Source organism: Xenopus tropicalis, chromosome 10 (genome assembly GCF_000004195.4).
Source record: "Xenopus tropicalis strain Nigerian chromosome 10, UCB_Xtro_10.0, whole genome shotgun sequence".
Lineage (NCBI taxonomy): Eukaryota > Metazoa > Chordata > Amphibia > Anura > Pipidae > Xenopus > Xenopus tropicalis.
Window position 1 is genome coordinate 6,950,250 of NC_030686.2, and position 23,248 is coordinate 6,973,497.

General features: G+C 44.3%; 1 protein-coding gene across 2 annotated transcripts; it reads left to right on the forward strand.

Annotated features, from left to right (window-relative positions):
- Nucleotides 1-4,337: 4,337 nt before the first annotated feature.
- Nucleotides 4,338-21,742, forward strand: dhx58 (DEXH-box helicase 58). Of its 2 annotated transcripts, XM_002939041.5 has the most exons (13): nucleotides 4,339-4,700; nucleotides 5,680-5,847; nucleotides 6,918-7,122; nucleotides 7,890-8,080; nucleotides 10,046-10,162; nucleotides 10,241-10,370; nucleotides 12,210-12,401; nucleotides 13,011-13,267; nucleotides 14,894-15,043; nucleotides 16,350-16,511; nucleotides 17,636-17,826; nucleotides 19,204-19,297; nucleotides 20,542-21,742. In XM_002939041.5, exons 2-13 carry the CDS (start codon nucleotides 5,680-5,682, stop codon nucleotides 20,731-20,733), a joined length of 2,049 nt encoding a protein of 682 aa, XP_002939087.3. In that variant the 5' UTR covers nucleotides 4,339-4,700; the 3' UTR covers nucleotides 20,734-21,742. The 2 variants fall into 2 exon arrangements, with proteins under 2 accessions (XP_004918769.2, XP_002939087.3); XM_004918712.3 differs by lacking the exon at nucleotides 19,204-19,297 and having other exon boundaries at nucleotides 4,338-4,700; nucleotides 20,542-20,663.
- The last annotated feature ends 1,506 nt before the right edge of the window (nucleotides 21,743-23,248 follow it).

Sequence of the window (23,248 nt, forward strand, 5' to 3'; positions counted from 1 at the left end):
AAACTCCATAGACAACAATCATAATAAACTCGTAAGCTCACACCAATAGTTTATTTTTACCTGCTGGGGGGGGGGGTCAGTGACCCCCATTTGAAAGCTGGAGAGATGTAGAAGATGAAAGCAAACATTTCAAATACTATGAAATAATGAAGACCAATTGCATAGTTGCTAGACATAGGACATACTATAAGGGGCGAGCCACCCATATAAAGTATCACACTGACTGTGGCCCCTGTTTCCCCACGTTTGATAGGCTAACGGATGGTCTTGCACCGTGGGTACTCAGTACAGCTATAGAATAAAGGGGCCAACAGTACAGTTCAAATATTTATTGTGTTTTACACAGGAAGAATGCTTAGGGCAGGAAACGATTCCATGGGAACAATATAAAAGTATTATTACTGCTGTAATTGGACCAGTGATGCTTGTTTACACCTTTACACATGCCGCCGCCGTGTGTAAATCCATAAGGAAACCCTCTACTCGACACTTGCACTTTGTATGTACAGATCCTTGTGTTCCGTGACTTTTGTACCGCATTTTCGCACCACGATCCGGAGACTTCTGTGGATCCGCCGCTTGCCCCGCCCCCCCTTCCCGTACGTGTTGCCAATTGCATTGTACAAGTGCGCAGTGTGTGTGCTTATTGTCGCTGGTTTTGTAAGGACAGTTATTTTATGAGAGAAGCAGGGCAATTTCCTGCGCCTTCTGCTCTGAAATGGAGAAACGTGAATTTATTAAATTCATATTTACTGGATTTGTCAACTTTATTTTATTGTACGACTGTGGGGGCTATAGGGGTCGGTAATAGACAAAATGCAATGTAAACGTTTGGTAAATGTTTTTTACAGGGGTTTCTCTCTGCAGGAACAGTTCCTATATTGGTATATCATGGATTTGTTGTACATTGGGAATTTATACATTTAATATAAGGAAAGACTATGACTATGGACAATAATGAAAGGCAAGTGTGCTTAGTGACCAGGAGATTTCTGCTTTAGTTCCACAGAGGGATTGGTACAAACAGTGCAATGTAAGTATTCTAACTATTATTATTATTAGTAGTAGTAGTAGTACAGGTATCGGACCCCTTATCCGGAATCCCATTATCCAGAAAGTTCCGAATTACGGAAAGGCCGTCTCCCATAGACTCCATTTTAATCAAATAATTCACATATTTAAAAATGATTCCCTTTTCTCTGTAATAATAAAACAGTACCTGTACTTGATCCCAACTAAGATATAATTACCCCTTATTGGGGGCAGAACAGCCCTATTGGGTTTATTTCATGGTTAAATGATTCCCTTTTCTCTGTAATAATAAAACAGTACCTGTACTTGATCCCAACTAAGATATAATTACCCCTTATTGGGGGCAGAACAGCCCTATTGGGTTTATTTCATGGTTAAATGATTCCCCTTTCTCTGTAATAATAAAACAGTACCTGTACTTGATCCCAACTAAGATATAATTACCCCTTATTGGGGCAGAACAGCCCTATTGGGTTTATTTCATGGTTAAATGATTCCCCTTTCTCTGTAATAATAAAACAGTACCTGTACTTGATCCCAACTAAGGTATAATTACCCCTTATTGGGGGCAGAACAGCCCTATTGGGTTTATTTAATGGTTAAATGATTCCCTTTTCTCTGTAATAATAAAACAGTACCTGTACTTGATCCCAACTAACATATAATTACCCCTTATTGGGGGCAGAACAGCCCTATTGGGTTTATTTATTGTTTAAATGATTTTTTTTAGTAGCTTTAAGGTATGGAGATCCAAATTACAGAAAAGGCCAGGTCCCAAGCATTCTGGATAACAGGTCTCATACCTGTAATTGGGATGGTAGGATAAAACAAATATGAGGGTTTCTCTTCCATTTGTATGCCCAGCCCGTACATGTTTGGTTACAAATGCACAGAAACACATATGAATATGGGTTGGACCATAATGATCCGGCTTTGGGGGAGGATTTCCTTCTCACGTCCGTTTAGGTTTGGGGAACTGTACAAACTGTTGCGAGGGGGAGACAGTAACGTGACTGGGTAACAATGCCATTCATACACGGGGGCCATTTTGGAACTGTTCCCTGTGTAGCTCATAGGAATAGATTCTAACTCCAAAGAGTTTTAGGCAAAAGATAAGGAAAACCAGACATTTGTAAACTACAATATGCAGGGAAACAGCACCAACATAACCAGAGATGTTGCAATGCCAATGGTCTTAATTATCTATTTCTTTATAGTTTTGAGTTATGTGCCTTCTTCTTTTGATTCTTTGCCGCTTGCAAATGGCAGCAAAAAAACCATTACTCTGTGAGGCTCCAGCTGTATTGTTATTGTTACTTTTTATTACTTATTTTTCTATTCTGGTCCTCTTTTATAAACATATCAGTCTTTTTATTCAAACCACTTCCTGGTTGCTAGGGTCATTTGAACCCTAGCAACCAGATTATTTTTTTGCAGCTTTCAAATAGGGGTCACTGACCCCGGCAGCCAAAAAATGATTGTTCTGTGAGGCTCCAGTTTTATTTTATAACTTATTTTTCTATTTAGATCCTCTCCTATTACATTTCAGTCTCTCATTCAAACTACTCCTTGGTTGCTAAGGTCATTTAAACCCTAGAAACACGATAGCTGCTGAAACTTCAAACTGGAGAGCTGCTGAACAAAAAGTGAAATAATAAAAAAACGAAGACCAATTGCAAATTGTCTCAGAATATCACTCTCTACATCATACTAAAAGGTGAACAACCCCTTTTTTTTTCTACCCCGCCCACTTCTGATGATGTAACTTCCAGTTTGCAGCAACAACACTTCCTGTTTGTTGGTAGTCAGCGGGTCATATATCAGGTTGCGGATAAAGCAGTTACAGGTTGGGTCGGGTAGTGGGTCAAAGTGAATAAAAATGGGGGTCCGGGTCGCGGCTTGTGGGTCTGGGTCGGGTCCGGGGTCTCAAAAATCGAGGCTCAGGAATACAATGAATATAAGTTTAAAACCACTGACAAAGTTGCTTAGAATGACATTTTCTTCCATTATACATATAATATTAACATTTCTTTTACTAATCCCGCCCTCTGTATTATGGCAGCTTCATAGCAGGATTCATACTGGGGGGGGGGATATTCATTATAAGGGCTAATAATGCCTGTTTATTTCTTCTGCATTAGAAAATAGTCTAAAAGCTGCAAACAGGAAACGTTCCCTTTCTATTTGCTCTTCTCTTGTCTATGAGACAATTCTCTTTTGGTTTCGTTTCCGACTGTGACACAGCGGGGAGAGGGGCCCCTGTGAGGGGCTTATTGACACCCACGCGCCGGCAGCGCCGGCTCCGGAGCCGAATTCTCTAAACCTGCTGATCTGTGGGAAAGTCATTATTAAAGAAAGGAGTAGAAAAAAAGGAACGCTTCAATGTCACATGTATGTACAGAATCCAGCACAATGTACAAACATGAGCAGGAAGGGGGCATTTACTAAGCGTTTTTGTGCACTTTGCACCGCTGCAGACTTTGTACCAGAGGGCAGAAACCTGTGACCCTCCATGAATAACTTTAATAACAACTGACCCTTGTGTCTCTGACTGTGATAGAGACCTTAGACTGTAAGCTCACTGGGGCAGGGACTGATGGGAATGTGATAGGGACCTTAGATTGTAAGCTCACTGGGGCAGGGGCTGATGGGAATGTGATAGGGACCTTAGATTGTAAGCTCACTGGGGCAGGGACTGATGGGAATGTGATAGGGACCTTAGATTGTAAGCTCACTGGGGCAGGGGCTGATGGGAATGTGATAGGGACCTTAGATTGTAAGCTCACTGGGGCAGGGACTGATGGGAATGGGATTGGGACCTTAGATTGTAAGCTCACTGGGGCAGGGACTGATGGGAATGTGATAGGTACCTTAGATTGTAAGCTCACTGGGGCAGGGGCTGATGGGAATGTGATAGGGACCTTAGATTGTAAGCTCACTGGGGCAGGGACTGATGGGAATGGGATAGGGACCTTAGATTGTAAGCTCACTGGGACAGGGACTGATGGGAATGGGATAGGGACCTTAGATTGTAAGCTCACTGGGGCAGGGACTGATGGGAATGTGATAGGGACCTTAGATTGTAAACTCACTGGGGCAGGGGCTGATGGGAATGGGATAGGGGCCTTAGATTGTAAGCTCACTGGGGCAGGGACTGATGGGAATGTGATAGGGACCTTAGATTGTAAGCTCACTGGGGCAGGGACTGATGGGAATGTGATAGGGACCTTAGATTGTAAGCTCACTGGGGCAGGGACTGATGGGAATGTGATAGGGACCTTAGATTGTAAGCTCACTGGGGCAGGGACTGATGGGAATGTGATAGGGACCTTAGATTGTAAGCTCACTGGGGCAGGGACTGATGGGAAGGCAATAAATACCAGAGTGCTGCTGTTTAAAAGACCTCACTAGGCGCAGGCTGTAGGAATACGTAAGGCAAGTGATCTGCCAGTTAGGGAATCCCCAGATACAATGTTGGATGTCACAACCTCCTTCCCAGGGCTCCGTCAGTTTCTTTTCTGCCTCGGAAAGAAGGAAACCAAAACACTGTAGAAGGCAGTATAAATGCAGCAGAGACAGCAGGCAGAGGGCAGAGACAGCAGGCAGAGACAGCAGGCAGAGACACCTGAGAGCTGCACACACTGACAGAGAAATAAACACAGGAACAGGTGACTGGGTGCTGGGGGGCTGCCAGCAAATCAGAGGTCTCTTGCCGTAGTCCTTATATTCTTCCCCACCACCGGCTGATTCCACCCCCTGACTCTCCTCATTTCTTATCAGATTATCTACATCCTGGCGTTTTTAGCTTCTCCTCCACCAAAACACCTTAGTATTTCCTTCTCCTCAGCCCACTCCTCCGTCCCCTGTTCCCCCCATTCATCATCTCTCATTTGCAGCCCTTCTCTCTCTCCAGCTTTCTCCACATTCCCCCTACTTTTCTCCTTCTAAATCCCCCTCACTCTCATTTGCTCCCTATAAAACTCTCATAATATCATAATAATCATTCTCGTGACATTCTGTGCCTTTGTGGGCAAGTGGTGTAAATGGGAATGTTCCCACCCAGGGGACATGGAGAGACCCCACCACAAATTCAGTCTCCAGGAGACCATAGAATGGGAGTCCAGCCTATGGTGGGAGTTAGAAGCTAATGGCAGTAGGACCTAAAGGGTCTTCTGGCTGAGGTTTTAGGCACAGGCTTTCTGCCCTTATATCAGTGTTATTAGCCCCCCGTTGCGCTTCTCCAGGCAGGTAGTCAGACAGTTTAGGAACCAGTAGGGTCACCAAGGAACCACCAGGGTCAGTGCTATCAAGGCCTATTTTTATCTCAATAACCATAGGGGATATTTAGTCTTATCTGGACATGACCGTTCTCCATAGATACCACTGACTACTTCCCATATAAGTAGGGTTTCTACCTGACTATGGGTCAGGGGTGTCACATGGGGTGGGGAAATGGGCGGGATAGGCAGGTCTGGCCTTATAAGGGGTAATACCCTGGATAATGGGTAATACAAATTTACTGGCAATTATATTTATATGGTAACCCCAAATATAAGACACGTTACTGAATAATGAAGCATAAAATACAGTCACTTACTGGGAATAGTACAGTATTTATTAGATGGTTTTTGCCTTCTCCATCCTTAGATGGAACTGCATGACTACCAGTGGGAAGTAATTGCCCCGGCTTTGGAGGGCAAGAATATCATCATCTGGCTTCCAACTGGTGCCGGCAAGACCAGGGCAGCACTGTATGTGGCAATGAGGCACCTGGAGATGAAGCGGAATGCAAAGGTGGCTTTCATAGTTAACAAGGTAGGTATATAAGAGGCAAAATGGATGCAGGTGGGCCAGTAGGACACCAGGGAAAAACCCAGTGGACCTCACTGACCCAGACCCCATCTGAAGAATTGCCGCTCCCCACTAACCTTCCCCCTTGCACACATACATGTAAGGCCCCATCAGCCAATGAATGGACAGAGCTCTGCCTTTTACTCCCACACTACTTCCTGTTACAGTTAGAGCTGCATTACTTCCTGTCAGCTGATCTCTGAGGGAGCACCCAGCCCAACACAAAATGGCGGCTCAAGGGAAAAGATGTAAAAGGGCAATATTTACTGATATATATATTCCAGTTTGGGGAGATTCTTTAATATAGTTTCATATAAAATTATCTGTTGGTTAAGTTTTCCTTGCCCCAAACTGGCAGCCTTTTCTATTTGGAAAAGGAGCTCTACTCTTCTCCATTTATTTTCCTGTCAGCTGATCTCTGAGGGGGCACACAGCCCAGCACAAAATGGCGGCTCTAGGGAAAAGATGTAAAAAGGCAATATTTACTGATATATATATTCCAGTTTGGGAAGATTCTTTAATAGGCCACTTAATGTGATATAAACTTCTGTTACTCCCACACTACTTCCTGTTACAGGTAGAGCTGCATTACTTCCTGTCAGCTGATCTCTGAGGGAGCACACAGCCCAGCACAAAATGGCGGCTCTAGGGAAAAGATGTAAAAAGGCAATATTTACTGATATATATATTCCAGTTTGGGGAGATTCTTTAATAGGCCACTTAATGTGATATAAACTTCTGTTACTCCCACACTACTTCCTGTTACAGTTAGAGCTGCATTACTTCCTGTCAGCTGATCTCTGAGGGAGCACACAGCCCAGCACAAAATGGCGACTCAAGGGAAAAGATGTAAAAGGGCAATATTTACTGATATATATATTCCAGTTGGATAGGATTCTTAATTAGGCCGCTTAATATGATATAAACTGTCTGTTGGAATACTTTTCCTTTACCGCAAGCCCAATTCTCTGACCGTTGCAGCGTACTGCACTCATACCTGTTGCGCCACTGAAGCTTTGTGTCTCCTATAACAGGTGCATCTGGTAGATCAGCACTTCAGCAACGAGTTTCAGCCGCATCTGAAAGACAAGTACACGGTTGTAGCCATCAGCGGGGACACGGAGCACAAATGCTTCTTTGCGCAGAAGACGCAGGATAACGACGTTATTATCTGCACGGCTCAGATTCTGCAGAACGCGCTGAGCAGCGGCAGCGAGGAAATGCACGTAGAGCTGACAGGTGGGGCTGCCAGTAAATTTAGCGCCATGATAAGTATTAACCCATTGAGGAATTAGTTAATAAAAGCTGCAACGTTTGCTCAAGTTCTAGTAACCCGGCGTAACCAATCGGATGTTTGCTTTCAACCAGCAGCCCAATAAATGCAACCTCATGATGGGCTGCTATAGGTTAGTTGCATGGATAGACAATGTGTACCTGTTAGACTAGAACATTAAAGGAGAACTATACCTATGAACAATGTAGGTCTCTAGAAAAATATATAATAAAATAGCTCATGTGTAAAACCCTCCTTTATCTAAATAAGCCATTTTCATAAGAATATACTTTTTTTAGTAGTATGTGCCATTGGGTAATCCTAAATAGAAAACTGCCATTTTAAGTACTAAGGGCCGCCCCCTGGGATCATAGGATTCACAGTGCACACAAACCAACCAAGGCACACATACATGCTAGGCCCCATCAGCCAATGAATGGGCAGAGTTCTGCCTTTTACTCCCACACTACTTCCTGTTACAGTTAGAGCTGCATTATTTCCTGTCAGCTGATCTCTGAGGGGGCACACAGCCCAGCACAAAATGGCGGCTCAAGGGAAAAGATGTAAAAGGGAAATATTTACTGATATATATATTCCAGTTTGGGAGGATTCTTTAATAGGCCCCTTATTATGATATAATCTGTCTGTTGGTTACGTATTCATTCTGGGGGTATAGTTTTCCTTTAATGTTTTGGTTCTGTGCAGCTTTGCAGAATGTGTTTGTCTCTGGCAGATTTCACCTTGCTGATCATTGATGAGTGCCACCACACGCACAAAGATGGCGTATATAATAAACTAATGGAAGGTTACCTTGAGAGAAAGATCTGCCGGAAAGGAAAACTGCCCCAGATCCTGGGACTCACCGCTTCCCCTGGCACAGGACGAGCTACCTCCTTTCATAAAGCTGTAGAGCACATCTTACAGGTACATTGCTTTCATTCTAATCCTGATGTATCTGATATTTCCAGTCCCTACAGGGTTGGGATCCGTTATCCAGAGCCCATTATCTAGGAAGTTCAGAATGACAGGAAAGGCCATCCCCCATGCACTCCTTTAATCAAATAATTTAATAATTTATTTCATGGTTAAATGATTCCCTTTTCTCTGTAATAATAAAACAGTACCTGTACTTGATCCCAACTAAGATATAATTACCCCTTATTGGGGGCAGAACAGCCCTATTGGGTTTATTTCATGGTTAAATGATTCCCTTTTCTCTGTAATAATAAAACAGTACCTGTACTTGATCCCAACTAAGATATAATTACCCCTTATTGGGGCAGAACAGCCCTATTGGGTTTATTTCATGGTTAAATGATTCCCTTTTCTCTGTAATAATAAAACAGTACCTGTACTTGATCCCAACTAAGATATAATTACCCCTTATTGGGGCAGAACAGCCCTATTGGGTTTATTTAATGGTTAAATGATTCCCTTTTCTCTGTAATAATAAAACAGTACCTGTACTTGATCCCAACTAAGATATAATTACCCCTTATTGGGGGCAGAACAGCCCTATTGGGTTTATTTAATGGTTAAATGATTCCCTTTTCTCTGTAATAATAAAACAGTACCTGTACTTGATCCCAACTAAGATATAATTACCCCTTATTGGGGGCAGAACAGCCCTATTGGGTTTATTTCATGGTTAAATGATTCCCATTTCTCTGTAATAATAAAACAGTACCTGTACTTGATCCCAACTAAGATATAATTACCCCTTATTGGGGGCAGAACAGCCCTATTGGGTTTATTTCATGGTTAAATGATTCCCATTTCTCTGTAATAATAAAACAGTACCTGTACTTGATCCCAACTAAGATATAATTACCCCTTATTGGGGGCAGAACAGCCCTATTGGGTTTATTTAATGGTTAAATGATTCCCTTTTCTCTGTAATAATAAAACAGTACCTGTACTTGATCCCAACTAAGATATAATTACCCCTTATTGGGGCAGAACAGCCCTATTGGGTTTATTTCATGGTTAAATGATTCCCTTTTCTCTGTAATAATAAAACAGTACCTGTACTTGATCCCAACTAAGATATAATTAATCCTTATTGGGGCAGAACAGCCCTATTGGGTTTATTTAATGGTTAAATGATTCCCTTTTCTCTGTAATAATAAAACAGTACCTGTACTTGATCCCAACTAAGATATAATTACCCCTTATTGGGGCAGAACAGCCCTATTGGGTTTATTTAATGGTTAAATGATTCCCTTTTCTCTGTAATAATAAAACAGTACCTGTACTTGATCCCAACTAAGATATAATTACCCCTTATTGGGGCAGAACAGCCCTATTGGGTTTATTTAATGGTTAAATGATTCCCTTTTCTCTGTAATAATAAAACAGTACCTGTACTTGATCCCAACTAAGATATAATTACCCCTTATTGGGGGCAGAACAGCCCTATTGGGTTTATTTAATGGTTAAATGATTCCCTTTTCTCTGTAATAATAAAACAGTACCTGTACTTGATCCCAACTAAGATATAATTACCCCTTATTGGGGGCAGAACAGCCCTATTGGGTTTATTTCATGGTTAAATGATTCCCATTTCTCTGTAATAATAAAACAGTACCTGTACTTGATCCCAACTAAGATATAATTACCCCTTATTGGGGGCAGAACAGCCCTATTGGGTTTATTTCATGGTTAAATGATTCCCATTTCTCTGTAATAATAAAACAGTACCTGTACTTGATCCCAACTAAGATATAATTACCCCTTATTGGGGGCAGAACAGCCCTATTGGGTTTATTTCATGTTTAAATGATTCCCTTTTCCCAATAGCAATACAATTGTAGCCTCACAGGCAAATGTTGTGAGTCTACCAAACGTTACTCGGGGCTAACTTCATGTAACGTAACATATATTCCCCAGATCTGTGCTAACCTTGACACCTGGAGAATAATGTCGGCAGAAGTCCATCGTGAAGACCTGGAAGCCAAAGCCAAACAACCCAATAAGCAGTACGATCTCGTAGCACAGAGGACAAGGGTAATGATCATCTCTATCAAGGGCATCATCCTGTAGGGCACATCCCTCAATGTGACCTCCATTTATTTTTCGACCTAGGATCCCTTTGGGGACAAGCTGAAGGAGCTCATGAAGACCATCCACGGGTACCTGCGCACAGCAGAGTTCAGTGAAAGCGAGTTTGGCACCCAGGTCTATGAGCAGAAAGTGGTTGAACTGGAGAAAGAAGGTGAAAAAATAGTTAATAATAATAGTTAAATATCCCATATTTATGTGTGCTATGTGTTATAGTCACTTTTGATTACTTATCTTTCTATTCAGGCCTCCCCTATTCATACTCCCAACTCTTGCTGAAACTACTGCCTGGTTGCTAGGCTAAATAGCACCCCAGCAATCACATTGGGGATGAAATACCAAAGCAGAGAGCTGCTGAACAAAAAGCTGAAAAAATTGAAAAATTAAAAAATGAAGATCAGTTGCAAATTATCTTAGAATATCACTGTCTATCATAATATTATTAGGCCCAGACTGGCAATCTGTGGGTTCTGGCAAATGCCAAAGGGGCTGCTGTAAGGTGCCATAGGCACTCACTATTTATTGGGCTGGGGGGGCTGTTTGTGCCTCTGGGTACTGGGAATGCCAGGGGGGCTGTAAGGTGCCACAGACAGTCACTATTTATTGGGCTGGGGGGGCTGTTTGTGCCTCTGGGTACTGGGAATGCCAGGGGGGCTGTAAGGTGCCACAGACAGTCACTATTTATTGGGCTGGGGGGGGGGCTGTTTGTGCCTCTGGGTACTGGGAATGACAGGGGGGCTGTAAGGTGCCACAGGCAGTCACTATTTATTGGGCTGGGGGGGCTGTTTGTGCCTCTGGGTACTGGGAATGCCAGGGGGGCTGTAAGGTGCCACAGACAGTCACTATTTATTGGGCTGGGGGGGCTGTTTGTGCCTCTGGGTACTGGGAATGCCAGGGGGGCTGTAAGGTGCCATAGACAGTCACTATTTATTGGGCTGGGGGGGCTGTTTGTGCCTCTGGGTACTGGGAATGCCAGGGGGGCTGTAAGGTGCCACAGACAGTCACTATTTATTGGGCTGGGGGGCTGTTTGTGCCTCTGGGTACTGGGAATGCCAGGGGGCTGTAAGGTGCCACAGACAGTCACTATTTATTGGGCTGGGGGGGGCTGTTTGTGCCTCTGGGTACTGGGAATGCCAGGGGGGCTGTAAGGTGCCACAGACAGTCACTATTTATTGGGCTGGGGGGGCTGTTTGTGCCTCTGGGTACTGGGAATGCCAGGGGGGCTGTAAGGTGCCATAGACAGTCACTATTTATTGGGCTGGGGGGGCTGTTTGTGCCTCTGGGTACTGGGAATGCCAGGGGGGCTGTAAGGTGCCACAGACAGTCACTATTTATTGGGCTGGGGGGGCTGTTTGTGCCTCTGGTTACTGGGAATGCCAGGGGGGCTGTTTGTGCCTCTGTGTACTTGAAATGCCAGGGCCTATTTAGTATCCCAGTCCAGGCCAGTTATGTATACTGTAGTAGCTTTGCCAGGTTTACTAGGGACTACTACATTTGTGGGCACATAATGCCTAAATTGTCTCCAGCAGGGCAGTTGGCAGTATTACAAATTTACTGGCAATATATCTGCCAGTACATTTGTAAAGGTGCCCATACACGGGCCGATTCTAGCTGCTGATATTGGCCCTTTAGACTGAATCGGCAGCTTATCAGCCCGTGTATGGGCACTAATGACGGGCCTCGTTGATGCAGTCCCCAAACCGACTTGCGCCTATACCCGCCATTCTAATTAGCCCGATATCGCCCACCAGTAGGGGACATCAGAAGATGCCAAGTGAGTAGATCTTACCGTGTATGGCCACAAGACTGGGTTGGCAACCCTATCTATAAATCCCACCCTTCCCTGACTCTCTCCAAGGCCAATCAGCCCCTTTTGGTTAGAGACAGGATCTGCCCAGCGCATTTCCCTGCCCCATATGCCCATTCTCCCACCCCGTGATGTCATCGCCTGCCCCCAAGTGAGGTCACTGACTATACCTGTGTGTGGTTCCAGGTGCTGTGGAGGCCGACAGGATGAAGCGGACGTGCGCCCTGCACTTGCGCAAGTACAACGACTCCCTCCTCGTTCACGACACCGTTAGAATGACCGATGCCTATGAACTTCTGGCGGAATTCTACGTGACGGAGAAATTCATTAGGAAACAAAACGACCCAACGGATACCTTCCTCATCCAGTTATTTGACCGTAAGGAAATATGGCTGATTTCAAAACAAAGCAACATTAAAGGGGAACTCCACCCAAAGCTTTTTGAACATAATTCCAAGCAACTTTGCAATATACATCAGTTAAACTATATGCAGCCTTTTCATGATGTTTAATGTAATAATCTGGTTTGGAACAGTTCCCTAAGCCCCGCCCCCTGTTCCCTAAGCCCCGCCCCCTGTTCCCCTGCTGATCTGGCTGACTACTTTGTGACTCAAATAAACTGTAACAGTAGCGCCTGTCCCTCAGCTTGCCTTCTCCCAATCCCACAATTCCCTGCTGCACACGTGATGTCAATAAGGAAAGGAACATCCCAGTGCAATGCATTGTGGGTTATGTAGTTCCTGCATGCTGTCTGTAAGCTGGGGAGAAGTTGTTACAATGTGTAACATCAATGTTTTAGTCCCTCCTCCCCTGCCAGGATTTCAAATGATGAGAAGAACAGTTTTGCAGCTGGATTTCAGCATATAAAAATGGTATTTATTCCTACTGTTTGAAGGAACAGATTACAGGGATAGGGATATTAGGGGGTTCTGGGTTGTGGGGGGCTCTTTAATATATTTCTATGACCTCTGATTTTCCTTAATGAAGGAAACCAAGCAACATTACTGGAGCTGGCCCACGACAGCAGATTTGAAAACCCCAAGCTTACGAAGCTGGAAGAAATATTGAAAGATCAGTTCCAGTTCTCCTCTGTGTCTCGTGGGATCATCTTTACCCGCACGCGGCAGAGCACTCACTCTCTGCACAACTGGATCTCCGGAAAAGATTATTTTCAGAAAATGGGCATAAAAACGGCACCTCTGACTGGGGCAGGGTACAGCAACCAGAGCAAGCACATGACACAGGTACCAAACCCTCCAATCATTAAGTATTCTGGAGAGATATAGTACAGGTAGGGGACCTGTTACCCAGAATGCTCGGGACCTGGGGTTTTCCGGATAAGGGATCTTTCCGTACTTTAAGTCTGCTAAAAAATTATTGAAATGTTGAATTAACCCAATAGACTTGTTTTGCCTCCAATAAGGGGTAATTATATCTTAGTTGGGATCAAGTACAGGTACTGTTTTATTATTACAGAGAAAAGGGAATCATTTAACCATTAAATAAACCCAATAGGGCTGTTCTGCCCCAATAAGGGGTAATTATATCTTAGTTGGGATCAAGTACAGGTACTGTTTTATTATTACAGAGAAAAGGGAATCATTTAACCATTAAATAAACCCAATAGGGCTGTTCTGCCCCAATAAGGGGTAATTATATCTTAGTTGGGATCAAGTACAGGTACTGTTTTATTATTACAGAGAAAAGGGAATCATTTAACCATGAAATAAACCCAATAGGGCTGTTCCGCCCCAATAAGGGGTAATTATATCTTAGTTGGGATCAAGTACAGGTACTGTTTTATTATTACAGAGAAAAGGGAATCATTTAACCATGAAATAAACCCAATAGGACTGTTCTGCCCCAATAAGGGGTAATTATATCTTAGTTGGGATCAAGTACAGGTACTGTTTTATTATTACAGAGAAAAGGGAATCATTTAACCATGAAATAAACCCAATAGGGCTGTTCTGCCCCAATAAGGGGTAATTATATCTTAGTTGGGATCAAGTACAGGTACTGTTTTATTATTACAGAGAAAAGGGAATCATTTAACCATTAAATAAACCCAATAGGACTGTTCTGCCCCAATAAGGGGTAATTATATCTTAGTTGGGATCAAGTACAGGTACTGTTTTATTATTACAGAGAAAAGGGAATCATTTAACCATGAAATAAACCCAATAGGGCTGTTCTGCCCCAATAAGGGGTAATTATATCTTAGTTGGGATCAAGTACAGGTACTGTTTTATTATTACAGAGAAAAGGGAATCATTTAACCATGAAATAAACCCAATAGGGCTGTTCTGCCCCCATACCTGTAAAGCTAAAAATCCCTCTGATATTGTAGGCAATTATGAATAATATACAGGGCTGGTTTCTTTTTGGGCTAAAAATGAATACTATCTTTTAGGGATGCATGAATCCACTTTTTTGGATTCGGCCGAATACCGAACCTAATCCGAATCCTAATAAGCATATACTAATTAGGTTTTGTAAGGGTTAAATCTGGGAAAAATTGGAAAAATTTTCAACTACCGTGTTTACGTGACAAGAAGTCAGTAGGATTCGGATTCAGTTTGGCCATGGATTTGGCCTAATCCTAATCATGCCATAAAAGGCCGAATCTTGTCCGGATCCCGAACCGAATCCAGGATTTAGTGCATCCCTACTATGTTTAACAAGGATCCCTGTATTGGAGCTCCCTATAGATCCTCACAGGTTTCAGTGAGTCATGTGACGGAAATGACATCACTGAGCACAGATGACATCACTAAGCACCATTTATAAGGATATCATTTACAGGATATGCGTGGCTCGTGTTTGTACAATTATATTTTATAAACAATTCATTTCTTTCCTTCTATCAGAACGAACAACGGGAGGTTATTGAGAAGTTCCGCAAAGGGGAGCTCAACTTGCTCGTCTCCACTAGTGTTGCTGAGGAGGGTCTCGATATCCCACAGTGCAACGTTGTGGTGCGGTACGGGCTAATGACCAATGAGATTGCCATGGTCCAGGTAAAGAAACTCCGGATATCAGTTTAAATCATCATAGAAGGTTGTTGGGATCATCATAATAAATGTTATTTAAGGTAAAACACTTTACTGAGTGAAGCTGGTTCCTGAGACTAAATATGTAATAAAAGACACTAGGGGCCATTTATAAACATTGGCAAATTTGCACCTCGGCAGTAACTCATGGCGACCAATCAGATGATTACTTTCAGTGTTCAACCTGCAGCTGGCTAGAAAAATCTAATCACTAATTGGTTGCTATGGGTAACTGCCCAGGTGCAAATTTGCCCAGTGTTTATAAATGGCAGTGTCTTTTATTACATATGGGGGGCTTATTAAGTCTCTATAAATGGGGCCCATGAAACAGGTTCTACCTGCTGATTGGTTGCTATGGGTAACGGCCCAGGTGCAAATATGCCCAGTGTTTATAAATGACAGTGTCTTTTATTACATATGGGGGGCTTATTAAGTCTCTATAAATGGGGCCTATGAAACAGGTTCTACCTGCTGATTGGTTGCTATGAGTAACTGCCCAGGTACAAATTTGCCCAGAGTTTATAAATGACAGTGTTTTTTATTACATATGGGGGCTTATTAAGTCTCTATAAATGGGGCCTATGAAACAGGTTCTACCTGCTGATTGGTTGCTATGGGTAACTGCCCAGGTGCAAATTTGCCCAGTGTTTATAAATGACAGTGTCTTTTATTACATATGGGGGGCTTATTAAGTCTCTATAAATGGGGCCTATGAAACAGGTTCTACCTGCTGATTGGTTGCTATGAGTAACTGCCCAGGTACAAATTTGCCCAGAGTTTATAAATGACAGTGTTTTTTATTACATATGGGGGCTTATTAAGTCTCTATAAATGGGGCCTATGAAACAGGTTCTACCTGCTGATTGGTTGCTATGGGTAACTGCCCAGGTGCAAATTTGCCCAGTGTTTATAAATGACAGTGTCTTTTATTACATATGGGGGGCTTATTAAGTCTCTATAAATGGGGCCTATGAAACAGGTTCTACCTGCTGATTGGTTGCTATGGGTAACTGCCCAGGTGCAATTTTGCCCACTGTATAGAAATGACCCCGGGGCTTATTTAGTCTATAAATGAGACCCATGAATTTTCCCCAGTAACCTATAGCAACCAATAAGATATTTACTTTTAAACAGGTTCTACCTGCTGATTGGTTGCTATGGGTTACTTATAACTCCCAAGGCATTTACTGAGGGCCCAGGAATAATAAATAAAGCATTATCCATCAGAATATAAGCATTTAATGTGTTGTATTGTGCTTCTCTTTGTCTCAAGGCCAGGGGCAGAGCGCGGCACGAGGATAGCTGCTATTCTTTTCTGGCGAAATCGGGCGGAAAAGAGATTCGAAGGGAACAAACCAATGAGATTCTTGAGGATCTGATGAAACGAGCCATTAAGCATGTGCAAGAGATGCCAGAACAAGAATATGAGGAAAAGGTGCGAGTAACACTTTAGTTCTCTGTCGCTGACCTATGGAAAGAGGATTTAAATACTTAGGGGTATACTTATCATGCTGTGTAAAAAGTGGAGTGAAGCATTAACGGTGATGTTGCCCAGGGCAACCAATCAGCAATTAGATTTCAACAGTTTGTAAAGCAAAGCACCGGTAATGTTTCACTCCACTTTTTACACAGCATGATAAGTATACCCCTTAGGTTAGGTACTGACAATGCTTAAACTTACACAATTGTGATGGTACAGGTATGGGACCTGCTATACAGAAACCTGAATTACGGGAAGGCCAACCGGCTCAGACTCCATTAGAATCAAATAATTCTCAATTTTTAAAAATTATTTCCTTTTTCTCTGTAATAATAAAACAGTACCTGTACTTGATCCCAACTAAGATATAATTACCCCTTATTGGGGCAGAACAGCCCTATTGGGTTTAGTTCATGGTTAAATGATTCCCTTTTCTCTGTAATAATAAAACAGTACCTGTACTTGATCCCAACTAAGATATAATTACCCCTTATTGGGGCAGAACAGCCCTATTGGGTTTATTTATTGGTTAAATGATTCCCTTTTCTCTGTAATAATAAAACAGTACCTGTACTTGATCCCAACTAAGATATAATTGCCCCTTATTGGGGGCAGAACAGCCCTATTGGGTTTATTTAATGGTTAAATGATTCCCTTTTCTCTGTAATAATAAAACAGTACCTGTACTTGATCCCAACTAAGATATAATTACCCCTTATTGGGGCAGAACAGCCCTATTGGGTTTATTTCATGGTTAAATGATTCCCTTTTCTCTGTAATAATAAAACAGTACCTGTACTTGATCCCAACTAAGATATAATTACCCCTTATTGGGGCAGAACAGCCCTATTGGGTTTATTTAATGGTTAAATGATTCCCTTTTCTCTGTAATAATAAAACAGTACCTGTACTTGATCCCAACTAAGATATAATTGTCTCTAGTTGTGTGGAGCCAATTCTCAGTGCTGTCTATGGCAGGGTATTTTCTGGTGATTTGTAGCTGCAACAAGTAGCACCGTGTGTCTAAGCCCTAAGAGCTAAATAACTTCAATCTGTGCCACATACCTGCTGTTCTACAGATAAAAGAGCTGCAGAAGGAGTCTCTTATTGCACGTAAGGTTAAGCAAGTGAAGAGAGATGAGAAAAGGAACACATTCTACCCCGAGCAAGTGCGCTTCTACTGTAGGGGCTGTAGCCAAGCGGTTGCCCATGGCGACGATTTCCGCACAATTGAAGGAACCCATTATATAAACATCAACCCTGATTTTCGGTGAGTAGTTTAAGTATCTCCAATATGTTTATTAAAAGAAATGTGTTTGGGTCTGGTGTAGTATTTGGGGCAATATGGTCCTTGGCTAGGCAGAAAACTGTCTTAATAATCCTGCAGTTGCTCTTCTTTTTCTATTATTCATGTGATAGGGACCTTAGATTGTAAGCTCACTGGGGCAGGGACTGATGGGAATGTGATAGGGACCTTAGATTGTAAGCTCACTGGGGCAGGGACTGATGGGAATGTGATAAGGACCTTAGATTGTAAGCTCACTGGGGCAGGGACTGATGGGAATGTGATAGGGACCTTAGATTGTAAGCTCCACTGGGGCAGGGACTGATGGGAATGTGATAGGGACTTTAGATTGTAAGCTCACTGGGGCAGGGGCTGATGGGAATGTGATAGGGACCTTAGATTGTAAGCTCACTGGGGCAGGGACTGATGGGAATGTGATAGGGACCTTAGATTGTAAGCTCACTGGGGCAGGGACTGATGGGAATGTGATAGGGACCTTAGATTGTAAGCTCACTGGGGCAGGGACTGATGGGAATGGGATAGGGACCTTAGATTGTAAGCTCACTGGGGCAGGGGCTGATGGGAATGTGATAGGGACCTTAGATTGTAAGCTCACTGGGGCAGGGACTGATGGGAATGTGATAGGGACCTTAGATTGTAAGCTCACTGGGGCAGGGACTGATGGGAATGTGATAAGGACCTTAGATTGTAAGCTCACTGGGGCAGGGACTGATGGGAATGTGATAGGGGCCTTAGATTGTAAGCCCACTGGGGCAGGGACTGATGGGAATGTGATAGGGACCTTAGATTGTAAGCTCACTGGGGCAGGGACTGATGGGAATGTGATAGGGACCTTAGATTGTAAGCTCACTGGGGCAGGGGCTGATGGGAATGGGATAGGGACCTTAGATTGTAAGCTCACTGGGGCAGGGACTGATGGGAATGGGATAGGGACCTTAGATTGTAAGCTCACTGGGGCAGGGACTGATGGGAATGTGATAGGGACCTTAGATTGTAAGCTCACTGGGGCAGGAACTGATGGGAATGTGATAGGGACCTTAGATTGTAAGCTCACTGGGGCTGATGGGAATGGGATAGGGGCCTTAGATTGTAAGCTCACTGGGGCAGGGGCTGATGGGAATGGGATAGGGACCTTAGATTGTAAGCTCACTGGGGCAGGGGCTGATGGGAATGGGATAGGGACCTTAGATTGTAAGCTCACTGGGGCAGGGGCTGATGGAAATGGGATAGGGGCCTTAGATTGTAAGCTCACTGGGGCAGGGGCTGATGATAATGGGATAGGGACCACACTCCCAGGAGCAGCCAATGAAAGTTCATCTTTTTTTTTTCTCTTTGTCACAGTATTTACTATGAAGTCTACTCTCCTCCTATTGAGCTTCCAAGAAAGATGGTGGACTGGGTTCCAGGAGGGATGATCAGGTGCCACTGTGGGCAGGTAGGGGGCGGTACCACAGGTGTTAAACAGTGTAACATAATTTGGCATATGCTGTGTATTAGTGATGAGGGTCGAGAAAAACTCACATCCAACCCTATTCTGCCCATTCCCAACCCGGCTTCTCCCCTCTGTTTATAGACCCGCCTATTTTGTGATGTCATTGGTGGGGCGGAACAGGCGCGGGTCTATAAAAAGAGGGGAGAATCCGGGTTGGTTAGGGTTTGGGTTGGGGGCGTGCAGTATTGCACTGACACATTTCCACAGCAGTTTAGAGAGTTTATATGTCATTCCCATTAGCCCCTGCCCCAGTGAGCTTACAATCTAAGGTCCCTATCACATTCCCATCAGTCCCTGCCCCAGTGAGCTTACAATCTAAGGTCCCTATCACATTCCCATCAGTCCCTGCCCCAGTGAGCTTACAATCTAAGGTCCCTATCACATTCCCATTAGTCCCTGCCCCAGTGAGCTTACAATCTAAGGTCCCTATCCCATTCCCATCAGTCCCTGCCCCAGTGAGCTTACAATCTAAGGCCCCTATCACATTCCCATCAGCCCCTGCCCCAGTGAGCTTACAATCTAAGGTCCCTATCACATTCCCATGAGTCCCTGTCCCAGTGAGCTTACAATCTAAGGCCCCTATCACATTCCCATCAGTCCCTGCCCCAGTGAGCTTACAATCTAAGGTCCCTATCACATTCCCATCAGTCCCTGCCCCAGTGAGCTTACAATCTAAGGTCCCTATCACATTCCCATCAGTCCCTGCCCCAGTGAGCTTACAATCTAAGGTCCCTATCACATTCCCATCAGTCTCTGCCCCAGTGAGCTTACAATCTAATGTCCCTATCACATTCCCATCAGTCCCTGCCCCAGTGAGCTTACAATCTAAGGTCCCTATCACATTCCCATCAGTCCCTGCCCCAGTGAGCTTACAATCTAAGGTCCCTATCACATTCCCATCAGTCCCTGCCCCAGTGAGCTTACACTCTAAGGCCCCTATCACATTCCCATCAGTCCCTGCCCCAGTGGAGCTTACAATCTAAGGTCCCCATCTAAGGTTGCCTTGGGTGCCTAGTTGGCTTGGCTTGCCCCTGTGGCACTTACAGCAAATTTAAGTCTGATTTCCAGGTTGGCAGGACTTTCAGTTTGCCATAGACTTCCATTTTAACCCTATTACATCCTATCTACAAAACTGCAATTCTGCATTTCCTCCCTAAACATCTACCCTTCCTATAACTTTCCTACAGAAATGGGGTTCGGAAATAGTCTACAAGCACGTGAATTTTCCTAGTGTCTCCGCCTGTAACTTTGTGCTGGAAACCCCAGATTGCAAGAAAACCTTCAAAAAGTGGAAGGACGTTCCATTCCCAGTGGAAGAGTTGAACTACGTTCTGTACTTAGAGATGCACCCTGAGCTCCACCTCCCTTCCGACGACTGAGAACCGAGGAAGGTTCTTCCTTCAAACTCCTGTTTCCTTCTTGAGAATCTGAGAAGATCGATGTCTTGGGTCGGTCGGTCCATTTGCACTTTTTGGTGGCGTCTTCTCTTTCTATTACTATTAACACATATTATACTCCATCACATTCCCCGTGACGGTGCAACAGAAGGGTCTATAGAGGGAACATACAGATTCCGTACAACTGATACCTGATACAAGAGATGCTTAATGGAGCTTACAGGCTAATGGGAGCATGGTCGGACTGGGGGGTGAAGGTCCCATCGGGGCTCCCATACCAGGGGCCCAGCAGGAACCCCAAGCCGGGCATGTCCCCTAACCCCCCCCTCTTAGGGCCCCCCACCCGACGTCCTCCCCTGAGCGTGAAAATTTGGAGCGGTCGGGAGGGGGAGCGCCGGCAAGGGGTCCACTAGAACTGGGGCCCACCGGGATTTTTTCCAGTGTCCCGGTGGCCCAGTCTGACCCTGAATGGGAGAAGGGGGTACGGGACACAATGTATGAGGCTAGGCAGGCCTGGGGGCAAAGTGAGAGATGTGGCACTGAGCAGGGCAGTTGTTGGGTAGTGTGTACTGAAGGAATGCTCGGCTAGATGAAGAAAATGGGCCATTTTAAGGCCGTGGTGGTCCCTGGGCAAAGATCCAATTGGTTCTCCCCTCATCCGGCACAGACAGAGGGGTCCATGGTCCAACCGCACATCCTGCCACGGTCAAGTGTGGAACAACATGAGTTGTATAAAAGTTAGAAAAGCAACTGAGGAAAGTTATTAAAGACACAGTGAGCCCCCAAAATAAGTGGGTTCTTGGCAGATACTCCTTTTGCCCTTATATTAAAGCCCCCTGGGCAGAGAGTTTGGGGGGAAGTCATATGGGAGGGAATTCAAGAGGGGGGGGGGGCAGCCATAGCAAAGTCTTGAATGTTTTAACCTCTAAATTATTTTTCTAGAACTAAATGAACCTATTAAACTGATTAACACGTATATTTGCTGCTACAACCAATAGTGGTGTCTTGATTGTCCCTAATTGTATTTACTAAACAGGATTAATTTACGTGTACTGCCCTACTTTGATTTGTTTATATTTGTCATCTGATTGAAGTCCTAAAAGTAGATATATATATATATATAGTAAGAAAGCCAGGGACTATCCAAGCAGACACAGCAAACTGTATGAAATGAACTGCATATACATTAAATGTAATTATATAGTTCCCCACTAGAGGGCAGCAAGTGATGATAAAATCTCCCAGGGTCGATGGTGTATAAATGCATATAAAGGACGCAGGGTGTAGGTAAATACACACACAGGAACCCTTATATGAACACTTACTGACCAATAGGCTCAGGTCTGTCTGTTTTTTTTCTATTAATTATCACCAAGTATCACCAAGAATATGGACAGAGTTGGGGTTCCCAACTTTTGATTTGATCTGAGAAGAGAGTGAGGAAAGGGAGAGAGAGACAGAGGGAGACGAGACAGAGAGAGAGACAGAGAGGTCCCGTGGTTATTACATGCCGGAGGCGGGAATGTTCCACCCTATAAAGTGCACTGATAGCCGGGCCTGACCATCCTATTGGTTGTACATAGGACTCTGGCCCTTGTAATATTACCCAATTTTACGGGGCATTTAATGCACTGATTGCCCTTCCCTGTGAGCCTGTTTGTTGCCCTGCAGGTTTGGCTGGTGACCTCTCATTTGCCCGGTGTGGAACCCTGTGGGCCCGCGTCCCCCGCTGAAGGCGGCCCAGTTTGGCAAATGAATGCGGCTGCAATAATAACAAAGCAGCGAGAGGGTTATTGTGCCCCCGTGTCGGCTGACAAAAGCTGCTCCCTGCAGGCCTCCCTTTCTGACAGCTCCGCTGAGAAGGCAATCAAGGAACTGTCTCCAGACCGGGCAAAAATTCACAGCTTTGCTTCTGATTTTTGTGCGATTCGATTTCAGATTAGCGCAGTCTATTTTCAGATGCTTATGAGGCATCTCTGCCAAGAACGGCAAAAGAGAGATGACAGCTAATCCCAGGTCACCTTTACAATGTGGCGGAGAAATGCGCGGCGTTTTCCCTCCTTGTACGAATAACAATAGCAAATGGGGTTGTGGCGCGGAGCAGTGGCGGTTTAATGGTTGGGGTAACTATGAGACCGCCGCCTTATGATTATGCAGACAGCACATAATTGGCCTCATTTGCAAACACGTGAAGGGTCATTTGTGAGTGCAGCTCAAGGTCACGCTCAAATGGGCATAAATGGGGCCTATAATTAAGGGTGGGAGTGTGTGCGAAACGCGTAAGGTCCTGTCTTCCTTTTTGTGCAGCTTTTATAGGAGAATCGTGCTGCAGTCAATCACCTTTCTGTTGCGTCATCAGGGTCAGAATGGGGTGTGCGGGGCCCACCGGGGCTTCCACCTAAGGCCCCCCCAAGCACACATACTTCATAGTTACCTAGGCACGATCAAGGGAACGCTGATGCTTCCTGGTGGGGATCAGTTCTGGGTCGGCAGGGCC

What these genes read in the sequence shown, in the direction of transcription:
- dhx58 (XM_002939041.5), top strand. Translation starts at nt 5,680, where the DNA reads ATGGAACTGCATGACTACCAGTGGGAAGTAATTGCCCCGGCTTTGGAG. An exon ending in CTGTAGAGCACATCTTACAG is followed by an intron (nt 8,081 to 10,045) that starts GTACATTGCTTT and finishes TATATTCCCCAG; the next exon opens with ATCTGTGCTAACCTTGACAC. An exon ending in CCTCATCCAGTTATTTGACC is followed by an intron (nt 12,402 to 13,010) that starts GTAAGGAAATAT and finishes TCCTTAATGAAG; the next exon opens with GAAACCAAGCAACATTACTG.